The 23686-nt window shown below is 36.8% G+C and overlaps 1 protein-coding gene across 2 annotated transcripts in view; it reads left to right on the top strand.

Moving 5' to 3' along the window:
• Positions 1–23686, top strand: part of TYR (tyrosinase) — a gene marked incomplete at both ends in the record, with an annotated part of 93726 nt that overhangs the window by 10919 nt on the left and 59121 nt on the right. For both annotated transcript variants that reach the window (XM_080695998.1, XM_080695997.1), the window contains one exon: positions 5618–5834. In XM_080695998.1, coding sequence (XP_080552124.1) covers positions 5618–5834 — 217 coding nt within the window. The remainder of the gene's footprint in view (positions 1–5617; positions 5835–23686) is intronic.

Raw genomic sequence — 23686 nt, 5'->3', positions numbered from 1 at the left:
AGGGTGTCTCGATAGGTTGATGGTTCTCACTAGTTGCTGAGGCTGTTCTTGAACCTGCAATCCTCTTGTCAGCCTCCCAGGTAGTGGGATTCCAAGCATGTGTCACCATGCCCAACTAGAATTTTATTTTATATTTATTGAAAGATTATTGAAGTTTTGTTTGATGATTAACTTCATTATAGTTTTATTCTTCTATGTACATGTAAGAGACTACAGGTTGAGTATCTTTTCCTGAAATGCTTAAGATCAGAAGTGTTTCATACTTGAGATTTTGTGTGAATTTTATAACATTTGCATATATGTAATGATAAATCTTGAATATGAAACCTAAATCTAAACACAAAATTCATGTGTTTCATATATACCTTACACATATAGGCTGAAGGTAATTTTACACAATCTGTTTATTTCATTTATGTTTTGAAAGCAATCTGTCACATGAACTCAGGTTTGGAATTTTCCACTTAAGTCTTCCCGTCAATGTTTAGAATGTTTTGAGTTTTGGAATATTTTTGATTTGAGGTTTTCAAATTAAGAATACTCAACCTCTGTAAGCAAAGTAATTTGGTGAGTTACTAAAACTCCTTTACATTCAGAGCCAGATTCTTTTGAATTGCTTAAGTCAGATTCAGCAGTTTTTTGTTTGTTTGTTTGTTTGTTTGTTTGTTTTTTGCAGGACTGGGGATAGAACCCGGGGGTATTTGACCTCCTAGCTACACCCCCTGCCCTATTTTTTTATTCTTTATTTTGAAACAGGGTCTCAATAAATTGCAAAGGGCTTCACTAAGTAGCTGAGGCTGTCCGTGAACTGCGATCCTCTGGTCTCAGCCTCCCGAAAGCTGGGATTACAAGTGTGAGCCACCACATCCTGCCAGCAGTGTGTTTGTACATCTTCTTTGCCTTATCCTGAAAGAATAGGTATGACATTAGCTATATGTCAAGGAGTGGGCATGCTTATCCATGAGCAGAGTAATGGAATAGAGAAATACAAGCAGTGTCCAGAGAAGAGGGGGCGGTCTGGCTCATACAGCAGAATCACACAGGATATAAACAAATGGAAAATGGGTGTCAGATTCAAGGTATGTTTTGTAAGAAAAACTGGTGGTGTTGGCTGATGCCTTCAATGTGAAAGACAAAGAATAAAATAAAAAGTATAATCCACTAGGTTCTAGCTTACACATGATGATTCATAGGCTTCTGGTTCAAAATGTAGGATGGTTGGTATGAAAGGAAGTATAGGGAGAGGAACAGGTTTTTTTTTCTTTCTCAATTTTTTTCTTTTTATACGTTTATTGGTGAATTATAGTCTCACTTTGTAGAGTAGATTACAAAATTATAGGATATGCACACAATGGAATTCTTTTCAGCATTAACGAAGAAGAAAATTATGTCATTTATAGGAAAATGGATAGACCTGGAGAACATTATGTCAAGTGAGGGTGTTTTGTTTTAGGTGTTGTATTTAAAATGCATATAATACCAGGTTGAAATATTAAGGCAGAAATGGATACATACATTTAGAGCTCAAATGGGTTGTTTTTCACTTGAGATTAAAATCTCAGAGTTCTTTCAATGTAGTTGGTTGGAAGACATGAGACTGGTTGCTATAGCTGAAGGAGCAGAAGTGAAAAAGAGAGAGGAAGGTTCAGGACCAAGTTCTGGTCCACGTTCTGGACTCGTGGCCCATGCAGCTGAGCAATGCCTAATACTCAAACGTAGACCTCATATTTGAAGATTAACATATGTGATCTTGGTCGTAAATCTTTAATCACTTTCTGAATTTTTGTTTTAAAGTGAAGTCAGAGCCACGCATAATGGCTCATGCTTTGAAAGAAAATGCTCAAAACATTCTAAACATTGACGGGAAGACTTAAGTGGAAAATTCCAAACCTGAGTTCATGTGACAGATTGCTTTCAAAACATAAATGAAATAAACAGATTGTGTAAAATTACCTTCAGCCTATATGTGTAAGGTATATATGAAACACATGAAACTATTTGGGAGGCTGAGACAGCTTCCTGGGCTCAAGGTCAGCCCTGGCAACTTTACAAGATCGTTAGCAACTTAGTGAGACACATATAAAAAATAAAATAGGACCACGGATGTAGTTCAGAGAAAGAAAGTCCCTGAGTTCAGTTCCAATTACCAAATAAATAAGTAAATAAATAACAAAGTCAGGGTGGCAGGGACATACACCAGGTCTTAGGGCCTCAGCTCAAGTGTGCCCCTACTCCTGCAGCCCCTCTCTTACCTTGCAGCAGCTTCTTTGTCTTCTGGAATGAGTCTTGGCTGCTACTCTCCATTCCCAGGCAGCAACTCCACCTCATCTTCCCTCTCTTCCCTGTGCCCAGGGCCACAAGTGGGAGAGGAAAATCCACATTCTACTGTCACGCTCCTTCCCTGGTGGGGCCTTGGTGTAAGCAAATGCAGGGTTGTGGATGTGGGCTGGGTGTGGGCCCACAATGTGGGCTCTGGCTGTTCAGGCCGGCAGTACCACAGTGTGATATACTGGGCATTGGTTAACATAAGGGCTTTGAACCTAGAGCTGTGGACCAAATTTTGTCCCTTTCAAATTTATGTCTTGGAGCCTTAATCCCCAATGTGACTGTATTTTGAAATCATGCCTATAAGGGGGTAAAGTAGAATGAAGTAATGACATGGGACACCATGTAAAGACTGATTTTATCCTAAGTGGAATACAGTAGCCTAATTTGTGCCCAGGAAGTACTTAATATTACATTTATCTGTCATACTTGTAACAACATTTTTTGTTATGACCTTAGGTACTTACTATCAGTACTGAGTCCTCTTCCTACGGCTACTACAAAGTCATCCTTTAGTTTAGTTTTCCTTTTTCTTTCTTTCTTTTCAACAGTATCAAACTTAATCTTGCAATAGCTAGTTTCAATTTACACTATTGCACCATGAATACCAAGTTACATGCATGCTTCTGGGGCCCCATTTGTCCCCAGTTATTGCATTTTCTTCATTATGGAGTAGCTAAGACAAACAAAATTTTATCTTATGTTGGTGCACACCTGTAAACCTATTATTTGAGAGGCTGAGACAAGAGAATTGCACGTTTTATACCAGTCTAAGCAACTCAGTGAGATTCTCAACAACCTAGTGAGAGGCTGTTTCAAAACAAACAAAAAAAGAAGTGAGGAAGGAAGGAAGGAGGGAAGAAAGGAAGGAAGGAAGGAAGGAAAAGAGAAAGAAAGGGCTTGGAGTGTAGCTCAAAGGCAGAATGCCCCTGGGTTCAATCTTCACTACTACACACACACACACACACACAAAATTTTATTTGATTACCATGGCTTGCTTCTTATGGAATCACATGAATGTGCATCAGGTTATAAAACCCATCCATTCTAGAAATGGACCCAATTCATATAGAAAGCAGACATCCCTGTTTAGCCACATAACTAAATTGCTTAGTCGTTTGGCACTGAATACATATTGACTTAGTATCAGTTATATTTATAGCAAAATTTCTCCCTCAAAAACATTCTCTTCCTGAAAAGTATGGCTTATGTTTAAAAGAACAATGCGTGGAGTTGCTTCTCTTCTTTTGCTGGTTTGGCCAAACTGTAATTATGTTTTGTGATAAAGCAAAAACAACTTGAATCTGCAGTCAGCCATAAACTAGATACAGAACTAAAAACTCTGCTCCTCATTTTAGTGTATAGGTGCCTTAAAGTTATACATTGCTGGGAGTTTCTGGCCTAGTTACAGATGCACAGAGTATACTCAAGATCAAGTTGGAAAACGTGGGTTGTGATGTCAGCACTGCCATTTCACCTAGAAAATGTCATGTACCTTCTATGACCCTCAGTTTCCATGAGTGTTAAGGTGGAAGATATTGTGTGATCTAAATGAAGTGATGCATGTAGCATGGTTTCTTAAAACATTTTTCTATACTAGAATGCCAATCATTTAAAACACGAACAGTAACAAATGCTGGCGAGGATGTGGAGAAGAGGGAACTCTAAAATATTGTTGGTGGGATTGCAAATTAGTGCAACCACTTTGGAAAACAGTATGGAGAATCCTCAGAAGAATGGGAACAAATCTACCATTCTATCCAGCAATACCACTTCTGGGTATCTACCCAAAAGAAAGGAAACCAAACTACCAAACTAATGCATGTGTATCTATGTTCATAGCTGCACAGTTCACCATAGCCAAACTATGGAACCAGCCAAGATGTCCATCAACAGATGAATGGATTACAAAACTGTGGGATATGTACACAGTGGAATTTTACTCAACCATAAAAAAATACAGTTGTGGTATTTTCAGGGAAATGAATGGATCTTGAGGACATTATGCTGAGTGAGATTAGTTAGTCACAAAAAGTAAGGAATCAGATCCTTCCCCTAATATGTGAAAGCTAGGGTGAATGGGGTCATAGAAGGAACTCCAGGTGAAAAAAAGAGATCCTATAGAGGAGCAATAAGACAACCTAACTGTGGGGATGGGAGGTGGGGAGAGGGAAACGCTTTAAAGCGCATGATGTACTTATTCATATCTAAGTCAACAACTAAACCAAGCATGGGAGGGAGAGATGGGGAGGGAGGGAGGTGGCAACTGGGTGGGGGCTGGCTGGGTGATATGTGCATTTATGCCTACCCAAGTTTTTTACCCCATTATGATGTATAAATACAATGCACCGATAAAAAATTAATTAAAAATTTAAAATTTTTAAAAATAAATAAATTTAAGGAATTATAATTTTTTAAGATGGTGATTTTCAGCCTGGCATGGTGGCACACACTTGTAATCCCAGTACTTGGGAGGCTGAGACAGGAGGATTACAGATTCAAAGCCAGACTAAGCATCTTAGTGAGGTTTTCAGCAACTTAGCAAGATCCTGTTTCCAAATAAGAAATAAAATAGGCCTTGGAGTGTAACCTGAAGGTAGAAGGCCCCTGTGTTTCATTCTTAGGACCACAAAGATTTTCCAAAAAGAGTTACATCAATTCTAGCTATATTAAAGAATCAGAAGACTTCCTATACTATAAAAATAATTTATCAGCATTGTAATTGTGCACATCAAAAATAAATAAATATCTATCAATAATGCAGGCATTTTATGTCAAAGAAGAAAGCACAAAGTGAAGTATTCTCAGTTCTTGTATTTTGAATATACTACATATTAATATTAATAAGACTGCTATTTATTGAGTGCTTACTGTTGACCATATAATGTAACACAGACTTTATACAAATAGAGGTAACTGGCTGTATAGTTAACAACCCCAGCCTCAACACCTGGTATAGTACCTAACATATAACAGATATTTTACAAATGCTTGTTGAATTTATTTTATTATCAAATATTTGAATGAAGTAATTATTGCAATTTGATATGTGATATCTAATACATTTAATTCATTTTAAATGGTAAATGCAAGACTTGAGCCTTATTCTAGGTTTTACATTCCATGGCTTATTCTGCAAACTTCGGTAAACCGCTTTCTTTAACAATTTATTTAAAAGTATTGATCTGATGATTAGAGACCTGGAGGGGTAATCAGGAATACCTAACTTCTTCTCCTTTCCTTTTAACTTAGAGGTGATGATAATTCTTTTAATATTGAATATTTTGTGCAGATTATCTGCAGCCGATTGGAGGAATACAACAGCAGGCAGTCTTTATGCAATGCTACTCCGGAGGGACCCCTACTCCGCAATCCTGGAAATCACGACAAAGCCAGGACCCCGAGGCTCCCCTCCTCAGCAGATGTGGAATTTTGCCTCAGCTTGACACAGTACGAATCTGGCTCCATGGATAAAGCAGCCAATTTAAGCTTTAGAAATACATTGGAAGGTAAGACCCTTTTCTCTCACTGTTAATTTATTTTCTGAATTAGTGTTTACAGTTGTTTATAATCTCTTATCCAAAATCCTAGGCCCTGAAGTGTTGAGAATTCAGAATTTTCTGTGTTGAAACAGAAAGATTTGTGTTGAACCTACCTTAATAAACCTGGCAGCCTCTGCGCAGCACACTGTAATCTAACACAATAATGCTCCAGCAAAGTATACGAACCTATCTATGCACCATAGGAATAAACAGAGACAACAGGCAATTAAATGACGAATCAAGTCAGGTTGTTTCAACAAAAGAGTATTGATGCACAAAAAAGTTTTCTTTTCAGAGCTTTTTGTATTATGCAAGTATAGACATAGGACCGTGGATGTATTCTATCATATTAAGTGTGAATGTCTTCCCTTCTGGTTTACAATTTTCTAGAAAGTGGGTTCTATTTGCAAATACTTTATTTTCTTTTCAAATTTTTTTTATTGGTGCATTGTAGTCATACACCTTAAGGAAGTACAAGATAGTAGAGACATACACGTATACATCGTCATTTAGCCTTTACCCAATTTCCTCCCCATTCCCTCCTCTCTCCCTCCTTCTCATGTTTGGTTTAGTGATTGATATGTTTGTGAATGTACATCATGTACATTAGGGAATTTTTCTTTCTTTCCTTTCTTTCCCCTTTTTCATGACTGAAAATTGAACCCAAATATACTCTACCACTGAGCTACATTCTAAGTTCTTTTTCATTTCTTATTTTGAGACAGGGTTTTGCTACGTTGCTCAGGCTGAACTTAAGCTTGAGACACTCCTGTTTCAGCCTCCTGAGTCACTGGGATTGCAGGCATGTGCCATCACACCCAGCCAAATCTACCTTCTTAACTATAATAAAGATACAACCCACATAACAAGAAAAAACCCACACCTGTTATCATTTAAACTGTATATGTTTCCTCAGACACTCCTTTTCTAATTCCTAATCACTTCTGCTCCCTGTCTCTCCATCTTGCTTGCATCTTGCCTTTGAAATCTGTTTATTCTTCTCTGAGTAGAGAAGAATAAGAGAGAAGCTCATTCGCCTCTATTTGCATTTAGAAAAATAAACAAAAGCAAGAACTGTCTCAAGTCACAGATTTAACAGAAGAGAAAATAAAAGGGATAATTCGTTTCAAGGCACACCAAACACTAGATACTACCTCTTCAAAGTCTCTTCTTGGCACCCCACCATGTAGACAAACCTTTTCTTTCACTTTTCTTTTGTTCTTATTGTGTTAGACTGTAACTTTTACTGATCTACTGTGCAAAGCAGGTTTTTGTTGTTTGGTTTTGTATTCTGGATCTCACCCAGGGTTGCTCTACTTCTGAGGTATATTCTGATCCTTTTTTATTTTTATTTTTTTCTTTTGAAACAGGCCTCACTGAGTTGTTGAGGCTTAACCTGTGATCCTCCTGTCTCAGCTTCCCTGGTACTAGGATTACAGATGTGCATGCACCTGGCTCTAAGCAGAGTAAGTTTATTGTCTCATTTTCCAGTTGCTTTCCAAATTATAATTTTTGGGCCTTATAACCAGAATTAACTTAGGCAAGGAAAGTCACACCCTAAAAAAAATTCAGGTGCTGGCTGTTAAAGTAGAAATTATGAAGAGGAGAATATAGCTCGGCATGGTGGCGCACGCTTGTAATCCCATTATTTGGGAGGCTGAGACCAGAGAACTGTGGTTCACGGACAGCCTCAGCTTCTTAGTAAGGCCCTCTTCAACTTAGTGAGACTCTGTTTCAAAATAATAATAAAAATTAGGGCAGGGGGTGTAACTCCAAAGTTGAATGCCCCTGGGTTCCATCTCCAGACCTGCAAATTAAAAAAAGAAGAAATTCTGTTTATTCTCCTACATCAACACTATAATTAATTTTTGTGGCACTGGGGATGGAACCCAGGGGTCTTCTACATCTGGGATATACTCAGATGTATTTTATATTTTTATTTAGAAACAAGGTTTTTATAAGTTCCTGAGAACCTCACTGAGTAGCTGAGGCTGGCTTCAAACCTGTGCTATCCTTCTGTCTCAGTTTCCCAAATCCTGGGATTACAAGAGTGTGCCACCACGCCCAGCAGTTATGGTGAATTTTTAAATGTTCATGAAGTGCAATGTTCTGTGCCAAACACCTTGTATGCCATTGTCTTAATTCTTACAACCTTCCTGTGAGGAATATTGCATTATCATTCTCAGCTGAAAGAAAAGAAACACCATCAGTGACAGTAAACAATTTGCTTGTTGAATGAGTGGCAGGGCTAAATATGCCCCTAGATTTGTCAAGTGCCAAAATTTGCATTTTTTCCTTTGCACTCCGATGGCCTAAAGGATGTCAAAAATTTCTTGAAAGAGGACAGTCTTGTTTGGGGTTTTCAATATATTACAAGAAGGCAGTTCATAGTGTCACACATCTCAGAGACTGTATTTTCAGACAAGGGTACACAGTCTGGCAATCACCATCCCGGAAGCCTCAATGCCCCGTTGGACTTAAAGGGATTAACTAATGGCAGTTCTCCAAATACTAACATTAATGATCATGCAAAGCAGAACTCCACTCTTAAGGGAGCTGGAATATTTTGCAAGATTTTCAGGTAGATTTTTCAAACATGAGTAACAAAACATGTACTTAATCATTAAAGAACATAGACTAGTCACAGAAATAAGGCAGAGGAATCTCATTCCTATAAAACCCAAAGTCAGCCGGGCGTGGTGGCGCACGCTTGTAATCCCCGCGCTTGGGAGGCGGAGACAGGAGGATCGCGCAGGTTCGAAGCCAGCCGTGCTGGCGTAAGAGACCCTGTTTCAAAAATATAAAAAATAGGACTGGGAGTGTAGCCCGGAGGAAGAAGGGCTTCCAGGAACCCCAGTACCACCAAAAATAAAAAAATAAAAAAAATAAAACCCAAAGTCAAAGATAAATACTTGAGGTTATATCAACTCAGCCAGAGGTTTTCAAATGAGGTTCTAACACAGACAAGATACTACTATTATGGAATGTCAGCTTTAAGACAGATCATTTGGCATTGCCAATAAAATTAATTTGTAAATTATTTTTCAATAATTAATTCTAATTTGTACCCTCTCTAATATGCTTATGTAAGAAGCAGAAAAGGACATATTATAACATATTATTTGGCACATAGCAGATGCTCATTAAGTATATAAAAATTAAGTAAATAAATAATAGGTAGAGTCTTTTAAATTGCATAGATCATGACTCTTCACTCCTAAGAAATTTATGAGTATTTACCAAGAAGAGTAATATATTCTTATATAACCACAGGACAGTTGTCCTCTTCAGTATATTCTATATTGAAAAAAATGCTTTCATCTAACTTGTTTAAATTCTAGTCCTTTTAATATGCCTAATAATATCATCTACAGCGTTTTTATCTTCCCAAACAGGATCTAGTCTTGGATCAAGTGGCATTTAGTTATTATCTATGATATTTGCTTTCGAATGATTCACAATGGAGGAAAGTAAGAGGGAGGGAGAAAGAGAGACACAAACAGAATAAAATGTGAACAGAAACTCAATCTAGGTAAAGAATATTTTTGAGAGGTACTGGAGCATGTTCTACTTCTGAGCTACACCTCCACTTGTATTTTATTTTTATCTTTTGTTTTGAAACAGGGTCTCACTAAGTTGCTGAGTGCCTCACTAAGTTGCTAAAGCTAGCCTCAAACCTGCTATCCTCTTGTCTTAGTTTCCCAAGTACTAGTATATATATGCACAAGTGCATTTTATGCACCTTTTTATTTTTGCAAAATTTTTGTAAACTTAACATTATTTAACATTATTTTAGAAAAAAATTAAAGAAAAAGATTTAAGCATGTGTCCTTGATCAAAAAGGTGCTTGTGGCCAGGCATGGTGGTGCAGGCTTGTAATCCCAGCACTTGGAAGGCTGAGACAGGAGGGTTGCACAGGTTCGAAGCCAGCCTCAGCTACTTAGTGAAGCTCTCAGCAACTTAGTGAGACCCTATTTCCAAATAATTTTATATGTAAAATAGGTCTGGGAATATAGCTTGGAGGTAGGAAGCCCATGCATTCTACCCCCAATACCACAAAAAAAAAAAAGGTGCTTGTGAGTAGCTCAGATTAGTGGTTCTCAACATTTCCTCCCATGACGTGGTTTCATACAGCTTGCATTAATAAGCTAAATGGTGGGATAGCTGGATACACCTTCAAGTTCACTTGTCTTACAAGGAGTGCCTACGTTATCATAGCAATAAGAAGAGAAGGAATCGGAGAAACAAAAGCAAAGGCATTCATCCCCAGGTGCAAGGTCTTTTTGGTATTTCATAAAGATATGATGCTAGAGGCCTTAGAAGAATGCAGAAAAATTCATTTGTGTGCTATTGAAGAGGATGGATGGGTGGAGAGGGCTTGATATAAGAGGGAGGGAATGGGTATGAAGAGTTAGAGTGTAGAATTAGAAGCTTTGGGCGACTGAATAAATACAAGGCAGAGAGTTTATCAACAAGTTGAGTGTGATTCTGAAACATCTCCTTTGATTTCTAATAATTGATTCTTGTTTGCCTTTTAAGCTATATGACATTCAAAAATTAGTTGGGCGTGGTGGCGCACGCTTGTAATCCCCGTGCTTGGGAGGCAGAGACAGGAGGATCGCATAGGTTCGAAGCCAGCCACGCTGGCTTAAGAGACCCTATTTCCAAATAAAAAAAGTATAAAATAGGGTTGGAAGTGTGCCCAGAGGTAGAAGGGCTTCCAGGAACCCCAGTACCACCAAATAATAATAATAATATTTTCTTCATATAATAGCTCTTCTTTTAAAAAATGTAACTATGATTCTCCAGGACTTTACCCTATATCCTTTATCTTTTCCATTTCAGTATGCTTGCTGAACACTTCACTGCAGAGGATCTTAGCAATTCATGTGCTAGATTTCTTGAAAAGCAATTGAGAGTAATAAGTAAACTCTGGGCTTTGGTGAGAGACAATGGAAGTTTTGAAATTGTGAATGAAATTTTTGATTTTTTATTGTATTGCATTTATTGTTTTCTGGGCATTAGATTTTCGAACAAACTCCAGCTGTACAGTCACAGAGACATCTCAAAGAATAATCTAGTTATGGTTTTGAGAGACAGTTTATCCAGACTGGGAAATTTCCTAAGCTTGGTTTATTGAGTTTCCCAGCATTACTACCTTGACATGCATATTTATATTCTAATGGGGCAATGATCCTGATCATAACAATAACAGTAAAATCTCTAAACACCAACCATTCTTACTCAACTGTTACCTTATTTAATCTTTAAAATAGCACTATGATATTGTAATCTTTACTGATTAAGCTTTTAAAGCACCATTCTCAGCAATGTAAATATTCCACTGAGCTTAAGAGACATTCCACATGCATTCATTATGAGCTGATTCTATTCATTTGAAGAAACAAGTTGCCTTATTTTCTTTTTCTTTTTTCAAGTTCTCCAAGTAAATAGAACACTTTCTCTAACATGTAGCGAATTTATTTTTCATTATTTTTTTATTTTTTGGTGGTACTGGGTTTCCTGGAAACCCTTCTACCTCTGGGCTACACTCCCAGACCTATTTTTTATATTTTTATTTGGAAATAGGGTCTCTTAAGCCAGCGAGTTTAAACAATTGTCAAATATATTGCTTTTGGGGGAGGTTTACTCTCTGTGTGTGTGTGTGTGTGTGTGTGTGTGTGTGTGTGTGTGTTTTACTGGAGATGGAACCCAGGGACATTCTACCTCCCAGCTACACCCCCAGCCCTAGTTTCATTCTTTATTTTTGAAACAGGGTCTCACTGAGTTGCAAAGGGCCTCTCTAAGTAGCTGAGGCTGTCTGCGAATCATCATCTTTCTGTCTCAGCCTCCCGAATGCTGAGATGACAAGCATGTGTCACCATGTGTCACCACGCCGGCTACAAGGAGGCTTACTTTAAATGCTAGTTCTTTCTAGGAAAAGAACATTATTATTATTTTTAATGCTGAAACTAAATACCATCTGTTATATTGTATATGAAGACTTTGTATATGCATTTATGTATATTTTAAATTATCTAAAACAGAGACTGCTCTCAGGGAAGTATATATATAATATATAATATATATAATATATATAATATATATAATATATAATATATATAATATATAATATATAATATATTCAATATATACATTCAGGTATATGTATATGTATATTATATATATATACATATATACACACATAAACATATATACATATATGTCTGTGTGTGTGTATATATATATGTGTGTGTGTGTATATATATATATATATATATATATGTCATCAGATTGTCCAAAACAAAATGAAAACCTGTCAAGAATATTTACTAACATACAAATGTCTGCCAAATTAATTGATTTCATGTCTCCCTGAGCAAAAGACTTGTAGGACCAGAATATACTCTCAGACCTCTGTAGTTAGGCTGCATAGTGACCTGCTATACACTGGCTGTTTTAACATTAGGGAGCATTTTAATTTTTTCAAACAGATCTCTTTAGAACCAATGAAATTACTGAGGTATCCGGGTGAGAGAAATTTGGTTTTAGATTTCTCTTAGAACAGAATAGTTTAAAATTAAAGGATACTCTTGTTTAACAGTCAGTACATTTTAAGCAGTGAGTATAATAATAACAATGTTTGGGCTCTCCTTGTATAAAAAATCGAGCATGAGTCCCCATATATTAGTACATTTTAAAGTGACTCTTCCCTCTTCTTCCTCCCATTCCCTAATTATACTAGCATGCAATTTGTTGGTTTTTCAAATGGGAACATTGATAAAGTGTGTGTTTAAAGGATATACCATCTTTGTTATAAATTAAAAATTCCTACTCTTGTATGCTGGTGAGTACTATATTAGGACGTTCCTGAGAGAGAGGAGAGAGAGAGAGAGAGAGAGAGAGAGAGAGAGAGAGAGAGAGAGAAACTAACTTTCTATATTGGAGAAAGGCCCTTCCTTTAAGGTCAATTGAAACACTCCTTTTGAGTCATAGAAAAAAATATTTGATTTTGATTTGAAGGTGATTTCTAATATTCTGATCATCTTCCTCATCTGTAAAAAAAAAGCTGTTTAATAATTATTCATAAAAGTCATTGTGAGGATGTGTATATCCCTCACTCCTATCACATACAAAAAAAAAGTCCCCTCCCACCCATTTTCCCTATCTTTTATGTAACTTTCATAGTCTTTTCAACTTCTTGTACAATTTAGGATAAGTTATCAGACTTTGTGACTTGTTTTTATCCACACTGGGAAGATTGCATTTAATTTTTCATCATGGGAATCCACTTCTGTGGAAAACAACACTTTACCAAAGGAGAACTTTCCAGTAACTGAATTTAGTATCCTAAAAAACCTTTTATGGTCGACTTCCGGGAAGATGGCGACCGAGAAAAGCGGGGCTTAAGAGCTCCGCTAACAACAAATCTCCATTACCACAAAATCAGCGCCTTTCATAGCCAGAAAACACCATCACCAGAGAAACAAAAAAATCACCAGGCTCCAGAGAGAAAGCAGACTGAGAACAGAGCCACAGAGGAGATACACCGGCCTCACGCCCGAGGACGCGGCAGACGCGGCAGCAGCGCCATACTGCCGGAGGCACCGGCGAATTCACAGGACGGCTACAGCAAGCCGAGGTGAGCCACTGCGGAACAGCCAGGCGGGATTTCTCCGCGCAGAGAGCATCTAAAGCTCCCAGTGGCCGAGCACAGCACACGCTGCAGGGATTCAGAGTAGAAATCAAAATTAAGAAGAAAAACGCCAGCCCCATAGCCGAGGGCGTAGCAGCGGCGCCATATTGCCACCGGCAGCAGCAGCAGCGAATTCAGCGAGGCCAGTACAGCCACATCTGCGTACTCAAGAACAGTGAGTCAAATTGCGGGCCACAGAGGAGAAATCCTCTGTGGAAAATTTTCCAAACATAGAGCAAGAGGTTGATACAAAGGTCCAGGAAACTTATAGAACTCCCTTTAGACAGGATCGGAGAAGAGGATCCCCACGCCACATCATTGTCAAAATGACCAATGTGGAAGCCAAGCAGAGAATCTTAAAGGCAACAAAAACAAAGGGCCAAGTGACATTCAGAGGCAAGCCAATTAGAATCACTCCAGACTTCCCAAAACAAGTCATGAGAGCCAGAAGGGCTTGGAGTAACATATTCCAAACTCTGAAAGAAAACAACTTCCAGCCAAAAATTTCCTACCCAGCAAAACTTTCTATCAAATTAGATGGAGAAATAAGAAGCTTCCATGACAAACAGAAACTGAAGGAATTTATGTCTTCAAAACCAGCACTAGAGAAAATACTCAAAGAGATTAACTACAAAGAAGAAATAGGTAACACACACCAGAACCAGAGAAACAAGAGTTTCCATCCAACAGACAATTAAGATTGGTTATCTGTGGAGATTCATTATTTATGTTAGTCTTTTACCTATCTCTAAATGGTATTGTTTGCCTTTATTGTTGTTAATTTTTAGGATTTCTAGTTGGAATATTAATATGCCTTCAGATATAGCAATTGGAAATATTTTATCCCATTCTATCAGTAACTGTTAACTCTGTTTACATTGTCTTTGGATATACAATTTTTTTATTTTTTTATTTTTTAGGGAGTCTGTATACTCCTCTGTTGCCTGTGTCATTGAAATCATAACCAAGAAATCACTGCCAATTTCAATGTTGTGAGGTTTTATGACCCAGATTTTCTCCTAAAAGTTTATAGTCTTAAGATTTGTATTTAGGTCTATTATCTATTTTGAGTTAATATTTGTATATGGGATTAGGTAAGGGTCCAATTTTATTCTTTTCCATGTAATTATTATTTTTAGCAATATTTAGTTAAAAGATTATCATTTCCACCACCAAATGTTCGTGGAAACCTTGTCAAAAATAACTTGACAATATAGGGAAGAATTTAGCTCTAGGCTTTTATTTAACTCCAATGGTTTATATATCTGCCTTTAGAATAGTACTACACTGTTTCAATTATTGTAGCTTTATATGGTTTGAAATCAGAAAATATATATCTTCTAGCTTTGTTCTTTTTCAAGATCGTTTTGGGTACCTAGACTCCATATTCCATACTAGGATAGATTTTTTTCTGAAAAATAAATATATAAATATATGATAGTTTCACCTAAAAAATAGAAAAAAATATTCTCTGGTAAGAAAGAAAGCAAAAAGAAATATTGAAATGTTATCTTTAAGTCATCAAAAGCTTGGTATCAGACAAATGAAACTGTTATGTGAGATTATCATTTTTAATTTTAGATAAATTGCCATAATACTAGATGTCAACTACTAAGCCAAGCATGGGAGGGAGGGATAGGGAGAGAATGGGGTGGGGATTGGGTGGGGGCTGACTGGGAAAAGTGTGCATGTATGTCTACAAAAGTATGTATCCTACTATGATGTATGGATACAGTGCACCAATAAAAAAAAACCCTTTTATGGAACAAAATAATAATTCACATCTTATAAGTGCACAGTCAGGCATTAGATATGTGGACACAAAAATGAAATATAAGATTTATTTATAGAACTAGAATTTTGATACCTTTCTTAATTGTTTTAGTCAAGCCATATTTTTTTCTTTTTTAATCCTACAGCAAATTCAAAATCTTGTGAGACTAGTAAACTCATGAGTGATTTACCAATAGAAGTTTGAAAGTGTAAGAACAGTAAGAACTTTGGAATTGTAACATCAGTGCCTAAGTAACAGAAGAGAACATAGCAATAAAAAAGATTCACCTTTATAGGCAAAATACTTGAAGAGTTCGGCAGAATAAGATGCCTGATTTTATATAAGCCAAAGTAACTGTGGACACAGCAAATTTTTTTAGATTTATAGTTCATAGTTATATAGGATATTAGCAAATTAGCCTCTTTTACCTTCTATTGAGTAGGGCTCATTTTAATGTAATTTTTAAATTTTTTTGTACTCTTATTGGTGTATTATGGTCCCACATCATAATGTAAATCATGTTGACAATGACATACATACACACAATACTTGTTGGTCCCCCCTACCCTATTGTCTTCTTCCCTTACCCTTAGATCTCCTTCCTGGCTCCACTGAGGATTCTCCTCCATTATCTGGAGTCCCTCATGTATTCCAATTACTTCCTATCTTGCACATATCAGAAAAAATATATAACACTTCACTTTCTGTGATTGGCTAATCTCAATTAACATAACATTCTCCAGGTCCTTCCATCTTATTGAAAATGAAGTAATTTTGTTCTCTTTATTTCTGAATAGAATTCCATTGTGTGTATTTCCCATAATTTAGTAATGCATTCATTGGTTGATGGACATGTTGGTTGTTTTCATAATTTAGCAACAGTGAATTGTGCTGCTATGATCATTCCATATGATTCAAGTCTACCACTGCTGGGTATCATTCCAAAGGGAATGAAACCAGAGAACTACAGTAATATGTGTACTTTAATGTATTATAAGAAAGAAAACCAAATACTATGATTTTTAAATTATCATCATCATCATCATCATCATCATCATCATCATCATCATCATCATTATTTGGTACTGGGGATTGAACCCCAGGGTATTCTACCTCCAAGCTAAACCCCCAGCCATTTTAACGTTTTTGTTTTAAAACAGTGTTTCTAAGTTGCTGAGAATCTTGCTAAATTGACAAGCCTGATCTAGAACTTGAACCTGTGATTCTCCTGTCTCAGCCTACCAAGTACTCAGAATACAGGTGTGCACCACCTTACCCGGCTCAAATATTGTAGATTTAAAGAAATAGAAGTTGACTTTGCTCTTTTGAAGCAAAAGGTAGATAATTCCAGAGGAGTAGAGCAATTCTACTATCTTCAGGTCCCATCTCTCCATGAACATGGTTAGCAGGAAGATCACAAAGCAGAAGGAGGAGCGTGTGCCTAATCTTTTCAAAGGAATGCTTTACAAGTGTGGCTCACAATTTCTGTTCTACCCAATGGTCAAGCAGACATGGCCACACTAAATTGAAAAATGCAACTTTATCTATTGGCCATTTTCTCAGCTACATTTAAGATATGCATTATTAGGAACAACAGGACAAATCATATTGGTGAAAAAAATTGTAGTCTCTGTGCAGAGAGGAGTTGGAGGAAAGAGGTTTGCTGAACACCTTGACTGGTGTGTGGTGGCTCTTTCCGTTTGAGCTTCTTCAGTGTGTTTTTATGTTTATGGTTTTTTTGTGGTGGTGGTTGTTTAAAAGTTGTGTTTGTTTTGTTTTCAGATCCAGGAATTGCTGGGTGCTTTAGTTCTGGCTTCATTTAGATTTTGAAGCCTCAGATTTTGACTGTTAAATGATCATTTGCTTTTTCTCTCTCTTACCATTGGTGCCCTTCAAAAAACTTCCATTTTCTACCAAGTTCAAAAAGATCACATAATTTTACTTTTCTAGCCATTATAGAAACTTCTTTATTAATGACACCTTCCAAACTCTATTGCATGTTTTATGGGTGAATATTTTGTTTCTGAAGAACCACACGTATCTTCTCTCCTAATATGCACTGTCATCTCCTCCATGCTGAACAAAATCAGAGCTATGTTTCATACAAGTTGCTCAGGACTTTCTCTATAAATAATTAATTATCCCACCGGGAGAATGTTGAGATAATGGCCTATATGTGATATGGAATTTTAAGGGCAAGGTTCAGAGGCATGATCTATCTTAGAAACACTATGTGGAGTGATGGGCGTGGTGGCGCACGATTGTAATCCCCGCACTTGTGAGGCGGAGACAGGAGGATCACGCAGGTTCAAAGCCAGCCTCGCTGGCTTAAGAGACCCAGTTTCCAAATAAAAAAATATAAAATAGGTCTGGGAGTGTAGCCTGGAGGTAGAAGGGTTTCCAGGAACCCTAGTACCACCAAAAATAAATAAACAAATACATAAGAAAAAAGAAACACTATGCAGATGTTTTAAAAACTTAGTGTAACTAATTTTAAAGTTATGCTAGCAACTAGGATTATGTGTATGCAAAGATAAATATATACTTCATACTTATGTATTTAAAAAAGCATTTATAGAGCACGTGCTACATGTAGGCACTGTTCAATACACTTGGAGTAACTCATATTCTGCTCTCTTGGAACTTTCAGTTTATTTTAGAACTGGATCGTGAGCCAGATGTGGTGACTCCCGCCTTTAATCCTGGTACTTGGGAGGTTGAAACAGGAGTATTGCAGGTTACAGACAGGCATATGATAACTTAGCAAAATCCAGTTTCAAAAGAAAAAATTAAAATATAGGGCTGGGGGTATAGTGGGGTGTAGTACTGGGGTAGATCCTCAGTACCGCACAAAAGCTCACTTTCTCTCTCTCTCATACACACACACACACACACACACACACACACACACACACACGATGAGTAATTATAACTCAAAGGAAATAAATATTAAAAAGAAGCAAGTTTAATTGTGATTGAGTAAAGGGACTTAACCAAGAATTTACTTTTAGAGGAGCTCTCTGTCACTGAGGATCTGAAATCCTCAAGGATAAGATCGAGTGTATCTAGCATATTTTTATAAAGTAGCTTTATAGGTTCCCAATGCGTTCCAGTAGTTAATAACAATTGCTCTCATCAATATAGCCCCACTTTTCAGTTCTTAAATCCTTTCATATATTCCTCTCAAAAGCTACGAAACACATATGTTGTTATGCAGACTTTATACATAAGGGAACTGAGAGTCAGACAATTTAAACAATTGTACAAAGTCATACAGCTAACAAGTAAAAAAAAAAAAATGGATCATTAACAAGGAAGATCATGACCTTAATACCAAACACAAAGGTCATTTTAGAAGCCTTAGAGAATAGTTTTAAGAGTCAGACTGCCAGAGTGTAAATTCTTGTACTGTTGTTCTCTAGCCAGCTAACTTTAAGTAAATTTACCATATCTCTACGGGAAGGCCTTAATTCATAAAGGGAAGGTAATCATAGTATTTGCCACAGGTTTTGTGATTACATGAGTTAATATTTATTTATTTATTTATTTATTTATTATTTATTTCTGTATTTTTTTAGTGCTGGGAACTGAACTCATATGATAGGCAAACACTCTATCAATGGGCCATAAGTGATTACTTATAAATTATTTAGGACAGTCTTTTTTCTATAATGTTAAAAGTTCACTAATAAAGTTGCTGTCTTACATGTTGATGCATATGCCTTCATTTTGTAGCTCTATATAGACATCTAAATTCTAAATAGAAACAGTGGAGAAGGCTGGTACTTGAAGCCCCAAATGGATAAGAATTGTTTCAGCAATGCATTACTCCTAAATCAAATTTATATCCATGGATCAAAGTACAGCAACAAAATAGTACTTTATACTTAGAATGACTTTTAAAATCAGCCTTTCAGTTGAAATGATTTCCTCTACAACTTTTTGAAATCTAGTAGAGGAATTGAATATGACAAAAGCTAACGTTGGTCATAAGGATGTAGGCATTAGGCCTTATATCTTAGGGACACCACCAAAAAGTCCAGCCTTCTCTGTGTGTTGTGACAGGAGTCTGATTGATAGGGCTCTCTGTGTGTGTGCTGGCTGCGATGCTGTGACAGGATGTTAGAGATGTCCTTATGTAGGGTGAGACTCAGTTGGACTGCTTCTACCCAGAGGTACCTTTCAAAAAGAGTTGAGCGTCTTCTCCTAATGACACCAAAGAATTAAAGGAAACATAACTGGAACAGAAATTGACTGTCAATTTCAATTTTTTTTAGTTACAACTATTAGCTTTTTACCAGTTAAGAAAATGCTACATAAAAATTAAGATCAGAGCTTTGAATTCTAGCAGATAATTTGTACAGATCCAGACTCTGACAGTTACTAGCTAAATTATGTTGGATAAACCACCTCCTCTTGTTTACTATAATTTTTTAGTTTGTAAGAACTGGTTTTATGAAAACTTATTAAAGAATAACTATAAGAAAAAAAAGAATTACTATAAGGATTAAGTTCCATAAGTATATAAGAAACACAGTCGAGTGCTTTTCACATAGAAGTTATAGTAATAAGCAATGCTCTTGTTGTAGAGTGATAATTAGGTAGTGACAAAAAGAAATAAGAAGTTATATGAATCATATTTTTCCTTATAATTAACTTGCAAGGATGAGGCTGTGTAACATACAAAAATAAGAAAGACACGTAAACTGAGAGTTAACTGCTGTGGAGTCACATACCTGTAATCCCAATATTGGGAGGTTGAACCAAGAGGAGGATCACAGGCTTGAGACCAGCCTCAGCAACATAGCGAGGCCCAATTCAATGAGACCTTGTTTCAAAATAGAAAGGGCAGGGGATGTATCTCTGAGTAGAATGATGCTGGTTTCAATCCTCATTACGACACAAAAATGTAGGGTTGATAACTGAAATTATCTATGGATTAAAAACTCAGAGATCTCTATAAGTGATTTTAGGCCAAGCGCCATAAAATAATTACCTCTATACTAATAGATGTAAAATCTTTATTAATCATACTTTCCTAGAACTTATTTTATGTGACGGTGATTTTTTTTTACTCACAGCATCTATATGTTCTTATTATACATTTATAGCACCAATCCCTTCATACAAATTTATAGAAATGAGAGATGATAAAATCAGAGCGGCATAAGGGGAAGATTTCTGGATTTAGATTGAGAAGATTGAGGATAGAGCTTTGGCATTGCCACATAAAAAACATGTCACTTTAGATATGTCATCTAGGTTTCTCAATTTCAGTGTCTTCATTTGAAGAATAAGCATATTGAAATGTTGCCTTCCTGTGTTATTGCAGAAAACATCCTGTGGTGTGCTGGGGCAGAATCATACCTGTTGAAAAGAGGCGCTTTATGTAGAACTTTTGGAGAGGGACTAACCATCCCTGTTTGCCTGAGATAAGGGCATTTCCAAAGACTAGGACCAAGTACATAATTTGTAGACCCTGGTGTGAAATTAAAATGTAGAACACCTTGTTCAAAAATTAATACTTTCAAGATGGTCACAATGGAGCATTACATTACGTATTAATGGTTCTGGGTAAGGAGCATTCAGCTGTGTCCTCATGTGTCCCCAGCTACAACTTGGGATTTTTAGTAATAAACCCAGATAGCTATGGGCAAACTCAAACTGGCATGGTTGATTACCCTACCTTTGCTTCAAAAATAGGTGCCATAAGCATCAATATATTAACAGAGTTTTCGCACAGTAAATGAAATATACCCCATGTACATGGTACTATTAATTCAATAATAGCTGGTGATTAATCAGGGAGTAGACTGCAGCATTGTTTTGAGCACTCTGTTTACAAAGATCTTTGCTTGTTTTAGTAAATGATTCTACTGTATGGTCTGAAATATTTGAGTTCTCTGACACACAAAAAATAATCATAGAGGATAGGAAGTCATTAAAATAGCACACTTTTTGGCCAAATGTTAAGTGTATAAATGATTTATTTATTTATTTTTCGTGCTAGGGATTAAACTTCAACCATGCTAGGCAATCACTCCACCACTGAGTTGTGTCTCCAGCTCTCTATTCTTTTGAGATAATATCTTGCATTTCAGTTTTGTTGCTTTGGGGTTTATTTTAGCAGAAAAAATTGGGTGGGGGCACACACATTCAAGCCACAACAGTAGATAAACAAGAGCTGAGGGGCTGAGGGAGTAGGTCACTAGATGTGTCCAGTACAAGAGGAGTCCTTCAGGTTAAACCCAAGAACATTAGGAAGGAACTAGAGTCTGGGTTTCTAATTCAGAAAATGTGTGTGTGTGTGTGTGTGTGTGTGTGTGTGTGTGTGTGTGTGTGTGTTACTGGGTATTGAATCTAGAGGCGTTTTACCTCTGAGCTACATTCTTAGCCTTTTTTATTTTTTACTTTGCAATTGGGTCTCACCATGTTGCTAAGAGTTTTGCTCAGTTGATGAGGCTGGTCTCAAACCTGAGATTCTCCTGTTTCATATTTTCAAGTACTAGAATACAGGTATGTACCACCAGGTCCACCCTTAGGTATCAATTTCAGCTTTTTCTATATAATTCAGCTGATTGGCAGCTTCATTATTCCAATATCTGAGACCAAAAATGTGAAACAACCAAAATTTGAACATTTAAAAACCTACCATGTACTGGGAAAATTTGATTGAGGTCCAGGTATGTCTTTATAAACATCTAAACATATCCTTATAAAATTACTAGACTTTAAAAATAAAAGAAAAATTGACATGGATTCTATGAAAAAAGACAAAATAACTTAAAAGACAGACTGACAACAATTTTTTTCAAATAGAATGCACATGAAGCAACATCAATGGCACATATGCAGGAAACTCTAGAAAAAAAACTGCAAACCAAGAACAGTGTACTCAAGAAACTTGCTGACAACTCAAGGCCACAACAGGTATGAACAGGCAGAACCTGAGGGACATTGTGCACACGTGCTCATCCTGAGGAATCTACTAAAGAATAAACTTCATCCCACCAACAGATAATAGGAAAGTGTCACCAAAGACAGTGAGCATCTCACAAATTCAACTGAACAGTTAAAAAACTCAGAGTGAGCTCCGTGGGTTGAAGAACACATAAACTATTTTCTAAAAATGTAAAAAGAATGTAACTTCACATCTAAGGGAAGCTTGAAGAGTTTGTCTTTAGAAAAAAAAAAAAAAACATCAATGGTGTGTCCAGGGGTAAAGAAGACTCTTTCTGCACTGGCTGTCCTAATGTCTGGAGAGGCTGGAAACTATCCATTGTGTTGTGATATTACAACATAGAACGCTTTACTCTGAAACCAGTATATACACAATGAGGTGATGGCTGTTTTCCATGGGGTTTTATGTGTGTGCCAGGATGCATGGGAATATCTTGATTGAGACTCAAATTCCATTTGTTATTTTAGTTTCCAATCTTTGTTCCGCTTCAGGTGAATTTTAAATAAGAAAATGGCTTTCTTTCCCATTCTTGCAGTCACCAACTGCCACAGTATAGTGACTGCAGTCACTATACTGTGACTTCCACTTCATCGCGACTTCATATTTAGAACTGACTGGCTCTTTCAATATGCGATGTGTACTGGCAAGCATCCCTTTCTTTGCACTGGGTATGAAAACAAAAATACCTTGAACGCTTGTTCCAAGGTGATTTTCTATGAATATCAAAGAGTCTTTCTCTGCTTCAACACATTGACTGAATGAAATAACACAATCTTCCAAAGGAGTCATTTCTGTCATTTACCAGGACAGGTGTGAAGAGAGGACTTGTCCCGGCATCGTTAACATCTGGTGGTCTATGCAAGTGACAAGCCAAGTATTTGTGATAGCTTTTCCCACAGTTATTTCTAATTTATACCCAAGAAGGTGAACCACAGTATAGTCAACAACAACTCTGCTCCAAAGAGAGTCTTTCCAGCATATATAATGTCTGCAATATTATACTCCTTTTCATTACTAAAACCCAAAATAAAAAAAACACTTTTGGCTGAGTAAGAATTCTTCAGTGAGAGAAGACTGGTTTTCTTCTTGCATAGAAATGTGAGTATAATTATTGAACTATGACAGGGCCCAACGTGGGACTCTGCGGCTTCAGACTTCCCATGGTCAGCTACCTTGAAGTTGTTATTTACATATTGACAAAGCGAACTTTGTTAAGTTTCCTCATATTTTTCATTGACAGCCAAGTCTTTCTTTGATAAGGTACTGTTCTTTTTTGGAAGAACAGTCTTAATTTCGTGTTGAAAAAAACCTGGAATTTTTTCTGACTCATGGATGTATGGTTTCTTCAGAAAATATGTAAACTTTGCTAAAACACTCCAACAACCATT

The sequence above is a fragment of the Muscardinus avellanarius genome, assembly GCF_963383645.1.
Source record: "Muscardinus avellanarius genome assembly, chromosome: 1".
NCBI lineage: Eukaryota > Metazoa > Chordata > Mammalia > Rodentia > Gliridae > Muscardinus > Muscardinus avellanarius.
Note: the sequence above shows the minus strand (reverse complement) of the source record. Positions and strands in the feature narration are given on the sequence as shown.